Raw genomic sequence first — 18,819 nt, 5'->3', positions numbered from 1 at the left:
CTGAAGAAGCTGTGGACGCCTACAAAACGGCCATTTTGGAGACAAGGGCAATAAAAAAAAAAAAAAAAAAAAACCCCAACTTCCGAATGGAATGGTTGCTTCAATGATTGGTTCCATCGTATGGAAAAATGTGTCAAATTTCGCGGAGAATACTTCGAAAAGCAATAAATACATTTTTAAATAGTAATGTTGTGTCACTTCGTTAATTCCCGAAATTTTCAGTGCCGCCTATGTAGTATGACGGATAGGCTGGCTCCAGGGTGTTCTTAAAACGTTGACGTCAGCGTCGCTGACGCCATTCTCCTCATCATTATTTTTTCTCTCCATAGTGACGGTAATTAAGAGTCACTTTTCCAATGAATTCCGTTTATTGCATTTTTTTTATTTTTTTATTGCCCTTGTAGGCAGACGAGCATACGGCCCACCTGATGGTGAGTGATTACCGTCGCCCATGGACTTCAGCAATGCCAGGGGCAGAGCCAAGCCGCTGCCTACCGTTTAATACTCTCCACAAGCCTCGTTTGAAGAAGGACATGTCATAGCGCTCGGGAAACACCGTGGAGGGGAGCTCATTCCATAGCCGGATGGTACGTGGCAAAAAAGACCTCTGGAAACGCACTGTGGATGACCGCAGTGGCTCCAGGTAGTACGGATGAACTCTACTCCGGTGGCGGGCGGTGCGATGGTAAAAACGAGATGCCGGTATCATCTCGAACAATTCCTCAGAGCACTCCCCATGGAACAAACGGTACAAAATACAGAGGGAACCGAAGTCCCTTCGCAGACCCAGAGGCTCCAAACGATCCGTGAGAATGGGATTATCGACAATCCGAACGGCCCTCCTCTGTATGGAGTCAAATGGAAGAAGCTGGTATTTGGGAGCCCCGGCCCAGAGATGGGAGCAGTATTCCACGCGAGGCCGGACTTGTGCTTTATAAAGCATAGCGACCCGCCCTCGCTTCGCTTCGGAAACATTAAAACACACATGAAACCAAAAAAAAAAAAAAAAAAAAGTGTGTGTGTCCGCTCCGACGCACGACTGGAGTTTACTGGATATAAAAAATTAAACGAAACAATACGAGAAATAGTTCTATATTACGACAACACGATACACTACAGATTATTAACAAATTAACGAGACACAAAACAAACGACTAACAAATATATGAAAATACAATAATGAGAGAAACGCGCGATCAGTACGAGGCTTTGTGGCGGACTGCCGGCGCATGTACTAGCATGTCACACGAAATGCGCATAACGCATTTCGTGTGACATGCTAGTACGATTTTGGTCCCCATAATTTTCATACCCCGGGCCTATATATGTAAATCGATTCTAAAGGAGTAAACTCCAAAAACCGAATATCTATACTAATATTATAAAGCTGAAGAGTTTGTTTGTTTGAACGCGCTAATCTCAGGAACTACTGATCCGATTTGAGAAATTCTTTCAGTGTTAGATAGCTCATTTATCGAGGAAAGCTATATAACACGGTAAGACCAATACAAGTGGAGTACCAATAAAAAATCTTTCAAAACATTTAAATTTCTCTTTAACATACTACATATAGTTCAAATGTATTTTCACTTTCTACCTAAATAAAGTGGGGTTAAAATTTAGCGTTATGCCAAAGTAATTATTCCATGCGAACAAAGTCGCGAGCAAAAGCTAATATTATAAATAAAGGCACACGGCGGCCTAGAAGAAAATTGATTGTGGTGTCAACGACCGCCAGTCTGGCGTCCCAGGAGGTAAGAGTAGTGGGGTTTCATAGTCCGTGCCAATCTATCTACTTACCATACCTCATGCTTCAGTTGAAGCCTGTATAACAGTGAGCTATTATAATCAACTGGATTCCCCCAACTAAAGAAGTACAACGATTTCCTTCTGAACAATAAAATAATAGACATTAATTTCAACAGTGACTCGAACTCAGAACCCACAGTGCACCAGTCATGCTTACTAGCTAAGTTTGATTTTTTAATAAACTCTAAAATTTTCGAATCGAAAAAATTTGACTGGCAAATTTCCCGGAAAATAAATTCAAAATACGTTTTTGATATTCGTGATAAACCAGTTAAGCCAGATCAAGATTTAAAAACAATCAATAAATTGGCGGATGTAATCATGAACTTGCCAATGCTGACTGGCAACTGTGGCCAACAGATGTGACACGTGTCCAGTTTGAAACATAGATTCGTGTAAATCGTATAAACCGAAGAGAATGGATACTTCGCGCCAGAAATATTAAAGGCGATAGCTTTAAGAAACACAACATTAAGGATTCGTTCAGATTTTTTATTTTCTTAACTCTTTTAGGTGTAACAAGACTTGGTTGCTATTATTTTATTACAGACTAGCGACCCGCCCTCGCTTCGCTTCGGAAACATTAAAACACAGATGAAACCAAAAAGTGTGTGTGTCCGCTCCGACGCACGACTGGAGTTTACTGGATATAAAAAATTAAACGAAACAATACGAGAAATAGTTCTATATTACGACAACACGATACACTACAGATTATTAACAAATTAACGAGACACAAAACAAACGACTAACAAATATATGAAAATACAAAATGAGAGAAACGCGCGATCAGTACGAGGCTTTGTGGCGGACTGCCGGCGCAGCAGCCCGGCGCGCATTTCGTGTGACATGCGCATAACGCATTTCGTGTGACATGCTAGTACGATTTTGGTCCCCATAATTTTCATACCCCGGGCCTATATATGTAAATCGATTCTAAAGGAGTAAACTCCAAAAAAGTAGCCTATGTTCATCAGGGACAATGTCGGCTTCTAATGGAAAAATAATTTTTCAAATCGGTCCAGTAGTTTCGGAGCCTATTCGAAACAAACAAACAAACAAATCTTTCCTCTTTATAATATTATATAAAGCAAAAGCCTTTGATAAAGCAAAAGCCTTTGATTGTGTACAACGATAAAAACAGAGAGCTCCACCCCAGCCGGCTGCTTGAGTTGGAATTTACTTGCTTCGGCAGTATATATACTAAAATTGGAACGATACAGAGTTTTATGCGACAACGGTCACTCGAATTTATAGTAGAAAGTGGGGCTAGTCGTCAATTCTCTTGAATATCGTCTTAAACAGTTGTTGACATGCGTAACATTAAGGAAACAGTTTACTTTAACTATTTTTAGCTAACCAAATAGTGACGTCGTGCTGGCAAGTGTATATTATGCAAAATAAATAAAAAATAAATAATCTTGAACAAATCACGCACGGTCGGTCATCCGGCCCCAAATTAGGATTCCCTGCGTCATGGGTACCAGAGACTGACATACATACTTATTTACGTTTAAATACATATAGATAATGATGATTCAGACAAAAAGCAAACAAAGTGGTTGATGACACGAATGTATGCCCGAGGTGGGAATCGAACCCACGACCCTCGGCGTAACAAACAGTCAGGGACGCTGATTACTGCATCAACGAGTCAGTCAAATATAAATAATACCTAATGAAAAGTTTTATTCCCAGGAGGCAGTACAAAATGCTTTCACGCAGTTTGTAGAATCTAGATCAGTAGAGTTCTATCGCAAAGACATAAGTGACCTTATCCTGATATTTTAATTACATAAATATGAATATCAATTAATTATTCAGTACAAATCGGCATTTGCTTATTTTAACCCCTAATACTACCTAATGTATCTACGAAGAGAAAATGTAATCAACATGATTAAAAGAATGCTGTTTTCTTCTGAAATTAACATCGCGAGTACCATTAACATACTAATGTGAACATTGCGAAAATAACTGACATAACAAAAAAAACATTCAACATTTGAAATTTCCTCTCGCTTGCCTAGTGTGAAATGACTTGCGTCGGAAACTGTCTGGTGCAGTGCATTTATGAACGCCTATTGTTCTGTCGGACTTTATAAAATACACTACCTTGTTGATCGAGTTAACGTCTCAGTGTGTTGGCTCTTATTAATTAATGATATATTTTTTTTCAATCGCGTAGCTAATGAATCATGTCAGGAGTTTACTGGTCGTAGGACCTCTTGCGAGTTCGCATGGGTAGGTACCACCACCCAGCCTATTTCGGCCGTGAAGCAGTAATGCGTTTCGGTCCGAAGGGTGGGGCAGCCGTTGTAACTATACTGAGACCTTAGAAATGATATCTCAAGGTGGGTGGCGCATTTACGTTGTAGATGTCTATGGGCTCCAGTAACCACTGAACACCAGGTGGACTGTGAGCTCGTGCACCCATCAAAGCAATAAATAAATAAATCATACTCATGGGCAATTTCTTGTCGTTTAGCAGCGCTACCACGACTTGGCTGTTACCACGAAAACTGTAATACTGTAAAAACTGTATACGAAATGTCCTTCCTCCTTGCGTCGATAATCCTCATTGCTGAGGGTCGTGGCCTCCTCTAAAAACTTTCTCCTGGATTATCCTGCGCCACACCTGCCTCCTATCCTCAGCTGTGTGGCTGAGGTACTATAACGAATTTTAATACAACACTCTGTATAATAAATACTCAGGCCGCAAATTTTCTAAATCGACGTAGACACTCGTTCGATAAAAGATTCCTATAAAAAAATCAAATTGCACAATTTAACGGTTTAATTCTGTCGTCGCGAAGTAGTAATACTTTTCTCTTTAAAGCATGGTACGGTGGTTGTACAATACCATTGAGCTATGGGTCAAATAGCTCGGGGCGAATGGCGTGATGTCTATGGGCTACGACAACCGCCGGTGGACCATTAAAAATTTTGTAAACCACTTGATGAACGAAAAGAACTCGGTGCTGGCTATGACTATGCTGGACATCCATAAGGAGTGAGTGATATTACGTGTCTGCAGTCAAAAGCAGAAACGAAGGCTTATAGTTTCTTCTATTATATCCTTCTAGCTTATATTACGATATGATATAATATAATATGGAGGGCTGAAAGGCAATTTTTGCTACTTTACAGGAGAGCAATTTGAAGTTTTAAAATAATCAAAAAAAACTTCTTCAGCCATTTGAATGGAGTAAACTTAATTGAAGTTCAATTAAAAACAACGGACTGTTGATGCTAATGCCAAATAAAACGGACCTCTAATTGCAAAGATAAATGTCGCGTATTAAGCTAAAAGTCGCTTAAGCCGACGCCCCTTGATATTAATTCACAAGAATGAAAGTCACCGTATATTTTCTGAGACCTTTTAGAGTCGTTTTACAAATAGTGGTTGGACTTTAAACTTATCTTCTTCTTGCCAAACTAGGCAGACTAATTACGCCCTCTGTTGGCGAATGGTGGAGTCCAAGAACGTAGCCAAACCGCTGGCCAACCGCTGCCAATAAACAAATAGAACTTAAACTTATTCAGTAAATGGAAAATTATAAACTAAAAGAGAGATAACAAACGAATGTTCCAGAATACGTTGCCGACATAAACCACGTGCATTCTCATGCGAGCTTACTGCGCACTGAACCATAAACTGTTGAATTAGTTGCCTGCTTACGTCACGAGTCCCCATGGCTTTACCATGATACACGCTTTTACGAATTTAGTAATGCAGCCTAATATAACGTGAGTAACAGCGGTAGAGCATTTATTTAACCGACTTCAAAGAAAGAGGAGGTTCTCAATTCGATTGTTTTTTATGGGAACTGTCATTGAACCGATTCTGTTAATTCTTTTTTATTTGAAAGCTGGTGCTTCTAATGTTTTCGAGTAACAGCAAAAATAAGCGGGAAGATGATATTGTTTTGCTCAGCTGGAACATCTTACCACTGGTGCTTACGAAATGGTTTCTGATATATTAGTAAATTTACTTAAATAACACTTAAAGTTGGAACAGATATGGATGCACTTTCTCTCAAACGGAGAAATTAATAGTTTACAAAATTATTTTTGCGATATTTAGATGAAACACTTTCGGACAATAACTTAGGAACATAAAGTTAAAGTTTAATCAAAAGACCTTGTCTATTTTTCAAATAAATAAAAAAAACTACCATTGCTACAGTAAGTGATCTTATTTGAACGATAGTTGGCGAATATTGCGGTATTTGCAGATGTTTGTATAAAAACACTGCATACAGTTCTGGCCGCTTGCCATGTCGACGTGGGAATATTTGCATTTACATAAGCTTGAAGCGATGCCCGTTTGCTTGCAAATATTCGTGTTCATTTTGCACTCGGTGAAAATGTGTAGAAAAACTAGCGACGTTTAACCTCTGTCTTTAGCGACCCAATCGTGTCCACCGCTCAAAACTTTGACTGTTTGCTTCTAAAGTCTTCGCTTCACATTTCGATGATGCAAGATATAAATACATCGGTAGGCAGCGGCTTGGCTCTGCCCCTGGTATTGCTGAAGTCCATGGGCGACGGTAACCACTCACCTACAGGTGGGCCGTATAGTCGTCTGCCTACCAAGGCAATAAAAAAATTTACATGAATTATGAATTTAATGTCTAAGATATGGTCTTACAGGACCCGGCGATTAATATTGAATGAAACAGTCTGACCGCATATTACTGCACTTGAACAACTGATGTCAAACTACGCATATGACGCTGCCTAGTGTGCGAAAGAGATAACGCTCTACGAAGACGAAATTAGCCGATTGTCTCTTTCCAAAGGTCGATGTGCAATATTTAACGCCGGGTACTGTACTTCGGATAGGTACGGGTCTCTATTTATCTTCGTTTTTATGTGTCCACGTCAGATCTCTCTTATTAATTTATTAGATCTCGAATTCTAACGGTATTTTCATCTAGCCTTTTATCTATTTAGACACTATTACTCTGAAGCGGGAATTAGCTATACATAATACACGCCACTTCTGCTTACCTCTGCGTCCTACAGTAAATTTTCTGGTTCCTGTTTCAGCAAAAGAACTCATTTTATCACCTTTGTTGGTTCTTCGACATGTATTGCCTGAATGAGCACGGATAAATTTCAAGTTAAAGCTTAAATTGCACAGAGAAATAAACAAAATTTTTGTTTTGATTTTGTTCTTTTTTTGTTTTGTTGTTGTTCTTTGTTATTCTTTTGTTAATGCACCTAACATACATTATCTCTGCACCACCCTATGGTCGACTGGAAGAGAATGCTCATGGCATTAAGTCCGCCTGTGTCCAAGTATTGTTTTGTGCATAAAGTATAAATAAATAAATAAAATAAATATTGAAATCCCAATTAAAATAACGCCGTACACTTTGACATAATTTTAAATGCGTACACCAGAATAGAAAGCACTTTGTAGTACGTAAATATGAAAGTTCGAGAACTTTAGCCCGGGCGGTCGCAACTATGAAGTAATGAGATCAGTTCCGCGCATCCCTGAAGCGTCACTTTGCGGTGCTTTTGCGGTGTCTGCTTTAATACAATGAGCTTTTGTGAGAATGGAACTCTGCGTACTAAAGCACAAAATTATATCTGATCTAATGACTTAGATATAGATTCTTTTCTTTATACATTTCTCTTTAAGCGGTAGGCAGCGGCTTGGCTCTGCCCCTGGCATTGCTGAAGTCCATGGGCGACGGTAACCACTCACCATCAGGTGGGCCGTATGCTCGTCTGCCTACAAGGGCAATAAAAAAAAAACGAATAATATTTGAATGGCCGTTGCTAGGTTGTTAAAATAATTACTTTGGAGTTCCTTAATTTTCTATTCACTTTTAATTCAGGATTGAGTTTTAAATTTAACTTTCGTGAACATGCGTATTATGGTCAAAGGGTAATAGAGTAAATGCACATCGGTAAACATCACTAGACCACCCAAGAGCCTGAATATCGTAGCTCTCTTTGACTCCTGAGGTCGACACCTCTTGAAACTAAGCCTACACAGGAAGACGTACTACATAATGATCTGACAATCTAAAATACTGAAAGCCACTCGCCATTGTCCGTAGATACTATAAACATTAAAATCCTTTTTTTTTTCGGGTAGAGGGCCGAACCTCCTACGAGATCCCCGCGCAAAAGGGGCGCGCGGGGTATGTGAGACTCAACGATCTGCATGGTGTTGTGAGCAGACCGCGAGCCCAAGGATTTTAGGACCCACCCACTAAACGTCTCCCCTGCACTCTTACACCCGACGTCCGATCCCCTCCGAGGTCAGAACCCGGATGAGGTAGGGGGGCTACCGCGGTCAACACTACAAACAGACGGCGCGGCTCACCCCAAGGACGCCCAGCCGACGGAGCCTTCGAGACGAATCGAAGGCTTTGAAACGTCGGCCGTCTCGGTACGGCAGCCCGTCGGGCCGCCCAGACCGTGCCGCTGGTGTCCCGGAATACCCCGCTGGACCAGAACCAGCCTGCCGGGTCGGGACGCGATACACCGTCGACCGGTCGCTCTATTCACTCCACGGCAGCGCGCTAGAGTGCTGGTAGCGCGCCGCGGGGCCTCACCCCCTCAAGTCGCCCCTTGACCTTCACCGGGGGGAGGCCGCTACCTACAGGGGCCGGGACGTACGGGCGTATTCCCGCCTCCGGCCCCCGGCTCGACGGCGACGGATCGGTGCGGAAAGGGAAGAGCTCTCCCTCTCTCCTCCGCCGCCTCCTTCTGCGATATGGTGGACTCGCAGAAGTCGAGCATCGCCTTCCAGGACGCGTCGCTGCCGAGCATCGTAGCCACGACGCGCGGCAGCGAGAGGTCCTCTCCTATGACCGCGACGAGGGCGGCGCGTTGCTCATCGAATCCAGAGCAACGCGCCAATGTATGTTCCGCTGTGTCTTCCTCGTCGCGGTCCGCGCAGTGGTGGCACTGCGCCGTCGGTTCCCTTCCGGCTATCTTATGCAAGTACCGGCCGAAACATCCGTGGCCGGTAAGCATTTGCGTCAGCCGGAAGGTGAGGCATCCGCGGTCGCGGCCCACCCAGTCCGCGAGAACCGGGCGGACCGCCTAGACGGTACGGAGGCCGGCCGACGGGTCCGCCAAGCGGCGAGACCACGCCACCAGCACGGACCGCCGAGAGTGGAGCCTCCGCGCTCGAATTACACCTTCGCCGGGGCGCCCTTCCCCCCTAGATCGGAGGTCGCTACGCCACCTGTAATCGGCAGCGAGCGCCTCCGCCTCCAAGTCCCAGGGTGGCGCCCCGGCGAGCAAGCACGCCGCCTCGAAGGAGACGGTGCGGTATCCTCGGATCGCCCTGACCGCGATCGCGCGCTCGCGGACGTCGCAGCGCGGCGACGTTCTGGCGGGTCAGGACGTGGCACCATACGGGCGCGCCGTATAGTGCCATCGACCGCACCACCCCCATGTAGAGGCGGCACGCCACCTGATCGGGACCCCCGACGTTTGGAAGCAGCCGGCTCAATGAGCCGGCCGTCGCCATCAGCCGAGGGCCCAATTTTTCGAAGTGAGCGCGGAAGCTCCACCGACCGTCCAGTTCGAGGCCGAGGTACCGAAGACCGGTCACCCCGACCCCGACGCGGACGCCTCCGATCACGAGCTACAGTATCGTTTTTTTTTATTGCTTATATGGGTGGATGAGCTCACAGCCCACCTGCTGTTAAGTGGTTACTGAAGCCCATAGACATCTACGACGTAAATGCGCCACCCACCTTGAAATATAAGTTCTAAGGTCGCAGTATAGTTACAACGGCTGCCCCACCCTTCAAACCGAAACGCATTACTGCTTCTCGGCAGAAATGGGCAGGGCGGTGGTACCTACCCGTGCGGACTCACAAGAGGTCCTACCACCAGTTAAAAGCAAGCGTGAAAGCATTGTTCAATATTTCGTATTTTGTTTGTTAAACAACAGCATTATCGTTATTTATGGCTATGAATAGTGGTTTCCAACTCATTAACTCGTGTCGAATCCTCTGTAGTTTATTTGAAAGAACGTTCGCACAACACATCGCGTAGATTTTACGAGAAATTTATTTAATGTTCGAAAACTTGTAAGAATTTCGAAATTCTTTGAAGTTATATTAAACATTTACTGTACTGCTTATTTGTTTAAATCGTTGAACACTCAATACAGTTCCGTGTTCGTGAAATGTGAACGAACCTACAACGAATTAGGGATCGGCTGCTAGTCACCGCACCGGATTTTATCGGCGCAATGAGATATGAAATGAAATTCGGTGGGTACAAACACGAGCACGCGATCGCGTCGGCCTGACCTTGTCGGGTCGTATTGACAGGCGACAGCTTGTCAACATTTAGTGAATTCAAGTGTTTGCTCGTGTCCGTAAAATAACACTCAATTTGGGTGAAGTGGATCGTCGGACATTGACTTTGGTGACGTGTGCTGCTCCTCACTGAAATTGTGTGATTGAAACAACCTAAATTAAACAAAGAAAGTAATTGAAGTACTGTTCTTTTTCTGCGTAAAGAAATGTATTTTTTTACGATGAATAACGTCAGCGACACGAAAACCTTGAAACTAATTGAAATAATTGAAAAATGCAAACAATAAAAGCGATAAATCCTATACTATCCTATCCTAAAAGGTTGTAATTGCCTGCGTAGGTGTTACAATAGGGAATTAAATATGATACCATAATTACTGCTTGAATTTAGTGTTCTAGTTAGTTGTCAAAGCATTAGTGCAAAGGTCTCGCGCCGCGGTCGGCTGCGGTCGCGTAGCATCGTCCCGAAGCCTCATGTCAAAGGAGATTAGGTCCGTTTACACAATCGACTCGATTCCGGATTACACGGTTCCCCTTCAATCCTCAACGGTTCTCAGATCTGGGCGCGTCTCATCGGTGTATGATTCGTGACGATGGCGTGGGGATACTGGTCGGCGTCGTCGGTGATGCCGGACCGCGGGCGCAGTCCTCGCCGGGCCGGCACCTCTGCCGTGCACTCGCATTCCAACCCGCCCACTGCAAGAGAGGTGATGGAGGCTCACGATGAGAGCATCCTGCACACGGCCTCCACCAGCGCTCGCGATAGCAGGGACCACTCCGCCTCTCCTCACTCGTCGTCGAATGGCGGTCACTCGCACCACCAGCACGACGTACGGCACGCGGTGCCCGCAAGCGCCTTATTCGGTGAAAGTTATGGAGAACTGTCTAGAAGACCCTCGTTAGATTTAGGTTCGGTGAGAAGTGCGTTAGCCTCGTGCTCCGGTGGGGGGACGTTAAGTGCGGGATCGACGTTGACCCGAGGCGGCACCCTCGCGGACTACCACTTGCCTCCGACCCCGTGTCCGCACCACCACCGCGTGTACGTGGACCACCACAAGCATTACGAGCAACCCATCCAGCCGGTGCACGTGGGCGTGGGTCACCACTCCCACTCGCACTCGCACGCTTCGAGCAGGCACCACACCGACGACGAGGACGACCTCGAACCCGCATACGCTACAGGTACCGCTCATAATATTACAGCATTATACAAACTAAGTTTAACGATCATGAAATGTTGTCTGTCACCGAATTTATAGCTGGCAACATTGACAGTTTTATGACCGTATATATATTTTATCTGTTTCCATTGAAACGACGCAGCTGTAAATAGGTCATATGCAATGTCATATAAAAAGTGGCTGTTTATTAAACGATTGATATTACGTCATAAACAACAATGAGATGAGCCGGCATATTATTCAGGAAAATTACATGTGCCTGTAACAAACAGTGAAAATCATATAACTTTTGTTTGATTAAAGTAGAGGTATTAATTGTTCTGTTGCGAGTATTTTGTTACATTAATTATGAAAGTTTTCCGTCTTATTCCGTTAATGTATTTGTAGCTCTCGGTGCGACCCAGTTTCCGTGTCCATTCATCGCGGACGGTCAGTGTTGCCAACTTTGTAAAAAATCCGTCTCGAAATAAGGTTAATTTATTGCTACAGCTCTTTAAGTGCACTTTTGAATTGCCTCTTGCCTCATTCAGCGCATCTACTTTTCATTAAAAAAATATTTATTATTCCCGTCCCTCCTGAATACAAACTTATTACGCAAAATGGAATAAAACGTAAAAAAGTATTCCATATAAAACAGCTTTTGTGTAATATAACTCACAAAAAACGATGCTTCGCTGATATAATACGTGTAATAAACACGTTGTAAAATATTACCGAGTTTATTTCTAGTGAGCGTCATCCATTACGAACACAATATGTAGATAAACTGGCAACATTTAGCGCGGGTTTCATTTAGCGCGTAATGTACTGCGGCACCCTCTCGCGCCTCATAACAGTAGACTACTATATTAATGTTAACATATTGTAACTAAAATAGAACAGAAATATTCACTAAAATACGTTATGTATGTATTTATGTATTGTGTGCGTAAGTAAATAAAAAGACCAAATTTCAACAGAAAAGATATTTGACATTTAATTTTCTGTCTTGTGGTTATCGGTGATATGAATACGAAATTGAACAAACTGCCTTCAATGTCACATCAGATCTGCGTGCAATGAAACGCAATTGTCAATTTTTTATTTTATATAAAGTTGGCGCGATATAAATTAAAGTGAAATATAGATATTGTTGTATTAGTATTGTAACAACAGATAAATAATAGGCGTCAAATTAAACTGTTTCCGTCAAATTAAACTGTTAGCGTCAAATTGAACCGTTTCCATCATGATCTGCTTCTTGAGAAAACCTAAAAATTGGTTAAAACAGCTTACGGTTCACGATTGAAGTGGCTGCATATACCACAGATTGTGCGTTTGAAAAATCAATGATTATAATAATAATATCACATACTAAACGAGTGTACCTCGCGTCTTAAAACTTTGAACGGTCATATCTCGTATTTTGTCATTTTAAATTACGTATTTCACAAATCATGTTCCTTACCAGGGGGTAGGTATTCTATGAATTATGTTTAAAAAAAACGAATATTTATGAAAATGTATCCATTTCGTTTCTTGTAACAAACAAATTTCAATTAATTATCCTCTAAACAAATATTTTAAATGTTCCTTAAATTGTACCGTAAAAAAACTAGCAAGTGCATTTTACCATGAAAGGCCCACTGAAAACTTCGATAAATGCAATAAATGTTATGTTAATGCACAACACAAAACATGGGAAACATGCAGTCAGAGTGTGGTAAGTGCTTATGAATGAATGGGAGTTGACAGTGAATGTAATTAAGCCGTTTCATTCAACCGCGAATGGAACTAACAGTCGACCTACATACATATATTCGTTGAACGAGATTTTCAAAGATTTTTAATTGAGTTCGTCTTGAATGTCTATGGCATTTTTAGGCCGCGTTGACAATTTAAAAAGTAACAATCTAGGATGCCTCGTGTTTTCCCTAAATCTAGGAGAACTCCTAAAGGACTGGAGAGCTGTGTAAATATTGTAAGACACCAGACCGTGGTAGCTTTTTACTGGTGGTAGGACCTCTTGTGAGTCCGCACGGGTAGGTACCATCACCCTGCCTATTTCTGCCGTGAAGCAGTAATGCGTTTCGGTTTGAAGGGTGGGGCAGCCGTTGTAACTATACTTGAGAACTTAGAACTTATATCTCAAGGTGGGTGGCGCATTTACGTCGTAGAAGTCTATGGGCTCCAGTAACCACTTAACACCAGGTGGGCTGTGAGCTCGTCCACCCATCTAAGCAATAAAAAAAAAAGCTGGAATTCTACTTTAAATAAGAGGCTTGTTGTGAGATATCAAACCAATTCCTAAACGCATTCGATACCTGTAATTCTAAAATGTAGCTATCTCGCTCTTAACTCAACTTCCGTCTTGTCTTTTCCTAACAGTGTTCGGTTAAGTGTGCGCTCCTATATTAAATAATACTTATTAGTTAATTAAGTGTTTTAATCCATATATGAAAGTGGCGACGAGGATTCTAACCGAGAAAAGCAAGTACAAATTAATAAATCAAGGTCATACACTAAATAATTATAGCATTTTAATAAATAAAAATTTCAACAAGGCTTCAGTGTGAACTTAGTTGCGAACGATATTGAGCCGCCATGATCTAAAGGCAGTCCTAATGTACCAATGTACCCTCAAATTTAAAATACAATGTTTTAAACTAACGCGTGATTAACTTCAAGGATATCTACCTTCGATAAGCAATAATCAGATTACATTATTAATTCATGTCGAAAATAGAAGAAAAAAACGACGATCTAGACTATTACGACATAGAAAACTCGGATCTTGAACAACCTGATATAGTGACGCTAGTTAAACAAGGCAAACGCACATTTATATACAAGTGTAACAAACAACAACTACAAAATATTCTTGAGAGTGAAAACGTAACTTATAAATCGGAAGTAACACTTGATCAACTACGAAAATTAACGAGTGATTACTATAAATTAAAAGAAACTAACAAAAATAGTGCTCAGTTATCAGCCAACATGTCACTTATATCAAATTTGAAATCCTTTGATGGAGAAAAGTGGTCAGTGTTCCAGGAACAGTTAGACTGTTTCTTTATCGTTAATGAAGTGTCCGATGAAAAAAAAGTACCACTATTAATCACTAAGTTAGCACCCAAAGTTTATGAAGTCCTCTCGTATTTATGTAAACCAAAAAAACCACAGGATCTAAAATTTGACCAACTTTGTTTCAAGTTAGCAGCAAAATATGATCAAAAACTACCATCAGCCATTGAAAGAGCAAATTTCAGACAGCGGAACCAGGCACCGAATGAAAAAGTAGAAGATTACGTTTTGGAACTGAGGAAACTTGCTGCAAAATGTAAGTTCAAAGATATGGAGGACCAAGTCAAAGAGAAACTAATGGACGGAGTGTCCTCAAAAATGATAAAGTTTGAATTGATGAAGAGTGCTGGTGATGCAACACTAGAATGGTGTATTGAATTAGCCCGCACTGTTGAAGCAGCAATATTACAAACAAACGGGGCCACAAATGAAGTTTCGGAAATATTTGTCTACAAATCAACCAATAAAACACCACAACAGCAAAGAAATACCTACCAACAAAAAAATCAATGTTACTGCTGCGGAAAATGGAACCACCTAAAGCGGGACTGCAGACTCAACAGAAAATATTGCTCTGAATGTGGAATTCAAGGACATATCTTCAGAATGTGTCCCAAGAAGCAAAGAAAAGTAAATGTTCTGCAGGAAGATAACCAACAAAAGGATAAAAATACAGATAATGAACCCACTGAGTTTGAACCAAAATATTATGAAACATATGCTTGTAACACTGTGAGTAAAATACCACCTTACTACATAACCATAAAAATGGAGGAGTGTAAGCTACCATTTCAACTAGACACAGGCTCAGAAGTGACAGTAATCACGGAAAAGGACAAAAATGACATTTTAATAAACCATGTACTGCAAGATTGTGACATAATATTTAAAAATTTCGATCAATCCACAACAAGGCCACTAGGCATAGTTCATAATATATCTGTAGAATATGGTAACAGAAGTATTTACTTAAAAGCTTTTGTAGTAAAAAATAAGTCACCCCGCATAATAGGCAGAGATTGGCTAAACGCCTTAGGTTTGTGGCCACCGAAAATAGGAAAAGAATTTGAAATTTATAATAATAATATTTTAAATGTTTCAGATGCACAAAATAGTATAGAAAAAAAAATTCGCAGCAGTATTCAGCCCAGGCTGGGGAAATTTCAAAGGCGATGTCATAAATTTAGTTTTGAAAAAGGAGGTAGAACCCAAGTGTTTACCAGTGAGACGCGTACCATATGCTCTTAAGGACAAAGTAAATAATGAAATAAAAAGATTATTGGACAATGGTAGGATCACAGTAGTAAAACACAGTAAATGGGGCACCCCTGTAGTACCAATTTTAAAATCGGATGGTTCAGTAAGATTGTGTGGAGATTACAAGTTAACATTAAATAAGTGTTTGGAAGTAGATCATTTCCCTTTAACGCATGTTGAAGACATTATAAACACCCTACAAGGGGGCGAATATTACTGCTGAATATACTGAATTAAAAAAAGAAAAATGTAAATTATTTACAAAATGTTTAGAAGTATTTGGTTTTAGAGTAGACAAAAATAAAATTAGTATTATTAAAACTAATATAGAACCTATTCTAAATACACCAAGGCCTACTAACCTATCATTATTAAAATCTTTTCTAGGAAAAGTTAATTATTATTCAAAATTTCTCAAAAATCTAGCAACTTTGATAACACCATTGTATGAATGTACTAAGAAAAATAAATTCCTTTGGACTGATAAGTGTGAAAAAGCATTCCTAATAGTCAAGCAGAAATTAGCGAATGTTTCTAGCCTTCAGCATTATAATATTAATTGGCCTTTGATATTAACTTGTGATGCCTCAGAAACAGGATTGGGGGCAGTCCTATCAAATAGGAATGAACAAGGTATAGTTCAGCCTATAGCTTTTGCCAGTAAAAAATTAAATGATACAGAAAAAAAATATGCTACTATAGATAAGGAAGCAATGGCTATAATATTTGGTATAACTAAATTCTATAACTATATATATGGCAGACACTTTGAGTTGGAAACAGACAATGCTGCATTAGTACGAATATTTGGCCCAACAAAAAGTATACCTAAAATGGCAGCAAAAAGGTTACAACATTATGCTATATTTTTGTCCGCTTTTAATTACAGGGTGCGTCATATTAAAACATGTATGAATCCGGCAGATTATTTATCAAGAACTGTAACAAAATTTGAAAATAATTGTATAAATGACCATTCCTTAATTGTAAGTGCTAATTCAAGTAGTATTTATCATGTAAACAATGCTGAAATAGAAACATTAGATTGGAAGAAAATTCAAAGTGAAACAAAAAAAGATGTAATATTGACTAAAGTAGTTCGCTATATGATGGATGGTTGGCCGCATAAAAAACAAATAACTAAAGAAATGAGGCCATTTTATATTAGAAAAAATGAACTAAGTATTGACAGAGAATGTTTGTTTTGGGGGTTTCGTATTATTGTACCACTATCTTGTAAAGATCAGATACTATCTGAAATACACAAAAGTCATTTTGGTATTGTGCGTATGAAAGAAATTGCTAGGTCATACTTCTGGTGGCCTAAATTAGATAGGGACATAGAATTAGTAACACAGACTTGTATGATTTGCTTACAAAATAGTAAGACCCCACCAAAAACTCAAAAACCATGGCCAATACCGCCTGGTCCATGGCATAGACTTCATGCAGATTTCTTAGGACCGTTTTACAATAAAATGTATTTAGTAGTAGTTGACAGTTATTCTAAATGGCCGGAAGTATTTGAAATGAGTAATATCACTTCAAACAAAACAATAGAAGCTTTTAAGAATATATTCTCAAGATTTGGGTTACCAAACCACTTAGTAACAGACAATGGTAGAAGTTTCACTAGCTCTGAATTTAGGGATTTTTGTAAACGCAATCAAATAAAACACACATTCTCAGCTCCTTACCACCCAGCCACAAATGGGGCAGCTGAGAGGTTTGTAGGAACTTTCAAAACAGCTGTTACAAAAATTTAAGAAAACGGTCACACCTTATCAACAGCAATTAATATATTTTTAAATGACTATAGAAGCACACCCCAGAAAAGTACAGGGGTAGCACCATCAAAACTTATGTTGGGGAGGGAAATAAGGAATAGATTTAGTTTGTTACGTCCACCACCTATAGAGGAAAACATGAAGAATGTAGTCAGCAAAAGGAAGATAGGAAATAGAAAAACTAATTTGATACTGGGGCAAAAGGTTATGGTTAGAGACTATAGGAAGGAAGCTAAGCCATGGGTCCAAGGTGTAGTACTAGCTGAGTTAGTGCCAGGTCTTACATATATGATAGATGTGAAAGGTCAAACATGGAAACGGCACGTCGACCAAATAGTTTCATGTTCACAGTGTGATGATTAAAAGCAATATACATTTGTGTAGTTAAGAGGTATTGTAATCTATGGCTGACGGCATTTATGTTTATTATAAGTTGGGGAGAGTGTGAGATATCAAACCAATTCCTAAACGCATTCGATACCTGTAATTCTAAAATGTAGCTATCTCGCTCTTAACTCAACTTCCGTCTTGTCTTTTCCTAACAGTGTTCGGTTAAGTGTGCGCTCCTATATTAAATAATACTTATTAGTTAATTAAGTGTTTTAATCCATATATGAAACTTGTCCTATTTAAATATTGAAACTTATCTATCCCGTTAGCTGACAAAATGCTCTACCAATGACACGCTCTGTAATCAATGTTTGTAAACGTGAAATATAAATATTTTTTGCGGTTGAATTTCGGCTTTTTTATTGTCATTAGATTATTTCAGGATTTTCGAAGACATTACATATATCGTGGTTACGGACTACTAACTTATTATTCGTTGAGTTTTTAATATTATGCCAGTTACTGTCTAATTTTCAATATACTTTGAATGTACATTTGACTACTGCATATCACGGCCTTAACATATTAATATGGCATGTGTGTATTAATTAAAATTATTAACTCAACATTAGATTAAATATAAAATAATATAATGTTATATTCTGTTTATTTACATATCAACTCTTTTTTTTTTGTACAATGAAATTTTGAAATAATTCTGAAACTGTTATAACGCGCAACAATAACCTTCAAAAACCGTCGTGCCTACATTAACCTTGATCCGTATGCGTCAAATAATATTCGAAAACTAAAAAAAACAATTCGTTTTTATACAGGGCAACACTCGCGAGCGTGCCCATTGTCGAGCCGACCCTTTGGTCAATCGTTATGTTTTTAATTAACATAACACACTTATCGCTGCGATTATGGAAAATAATTTAAAAAACACCCTTTATGATTCCATTTTTACATGCTGCGGGTACTTTCTTTTTTTGTTCATGTTATTTTAAAGCTGTATTAAATTGTATTTTCTTAGGTTTTGCCGAGTCGTAGATACAATTAAAACTGTTTTTTACGGCT

At 40.2% G+C, this 18,819-nt stretch overlaps 1 protein-coding gene and 1 long non-coding RNA gene across 4 annotated transcripts in view; both read left to right on the top strand.

Annotated features, from left to right (window-relative positions):
• The window catches only part of aPKC (protein kinase C iota type), a 227,409-nt gene that overhangs the window by 88,431 nt on the left and 120,159 nt on the right, over positions 1-18,819 (top strand). Inside the window, exon 2 of one of the 3 annotated variants that reach the window (XM_089736629.1) lies at positions 10,676-11,300. The exons of the other annotated variants lie outside the window; for them this stretch is intronic. Within the exon in view, the coding sequence (XP_089592755.1) occupies positions 10,712-11,300 (589 nt within the window). The 5' untranslated portion in view covers positions 10,676-10,711. The remainder of the gene's footprint in view (positions 1-10,675; positions 11,301-18,819) is intronic. 3 annotated transcript variants of the gene reach the window in all.
• Positions 11,873-18,002, top strand: LOC149503244 (uncharacterized). The gene is made up of 2 exons (XR_016325088.1): positions 11,873-13,792; positions 16,929-18,002. It is a non-coding gene; the product is annotated as an uncharacterized LOC149503244 (long non-coding RNA).

Source organism: Bombyx mandarina, chromosome 03, assembly GCF_030267445.1.
Source record: "Bombyx mandarina strain Sakado chromosome 03, ASM3026744v2".
Taxonomy (NCBI): domain Eukaryota; kingdom Metazoa; phylum Arthropoda; class Insecta; order Lepidoptera; family Bombycidae; genus Bombyx; species Bombyx mandarina.
Note: the sequence above shows the minus strand (reverse complement) of the source record. Positions and strands in the feature narration are given on the sequence as shown.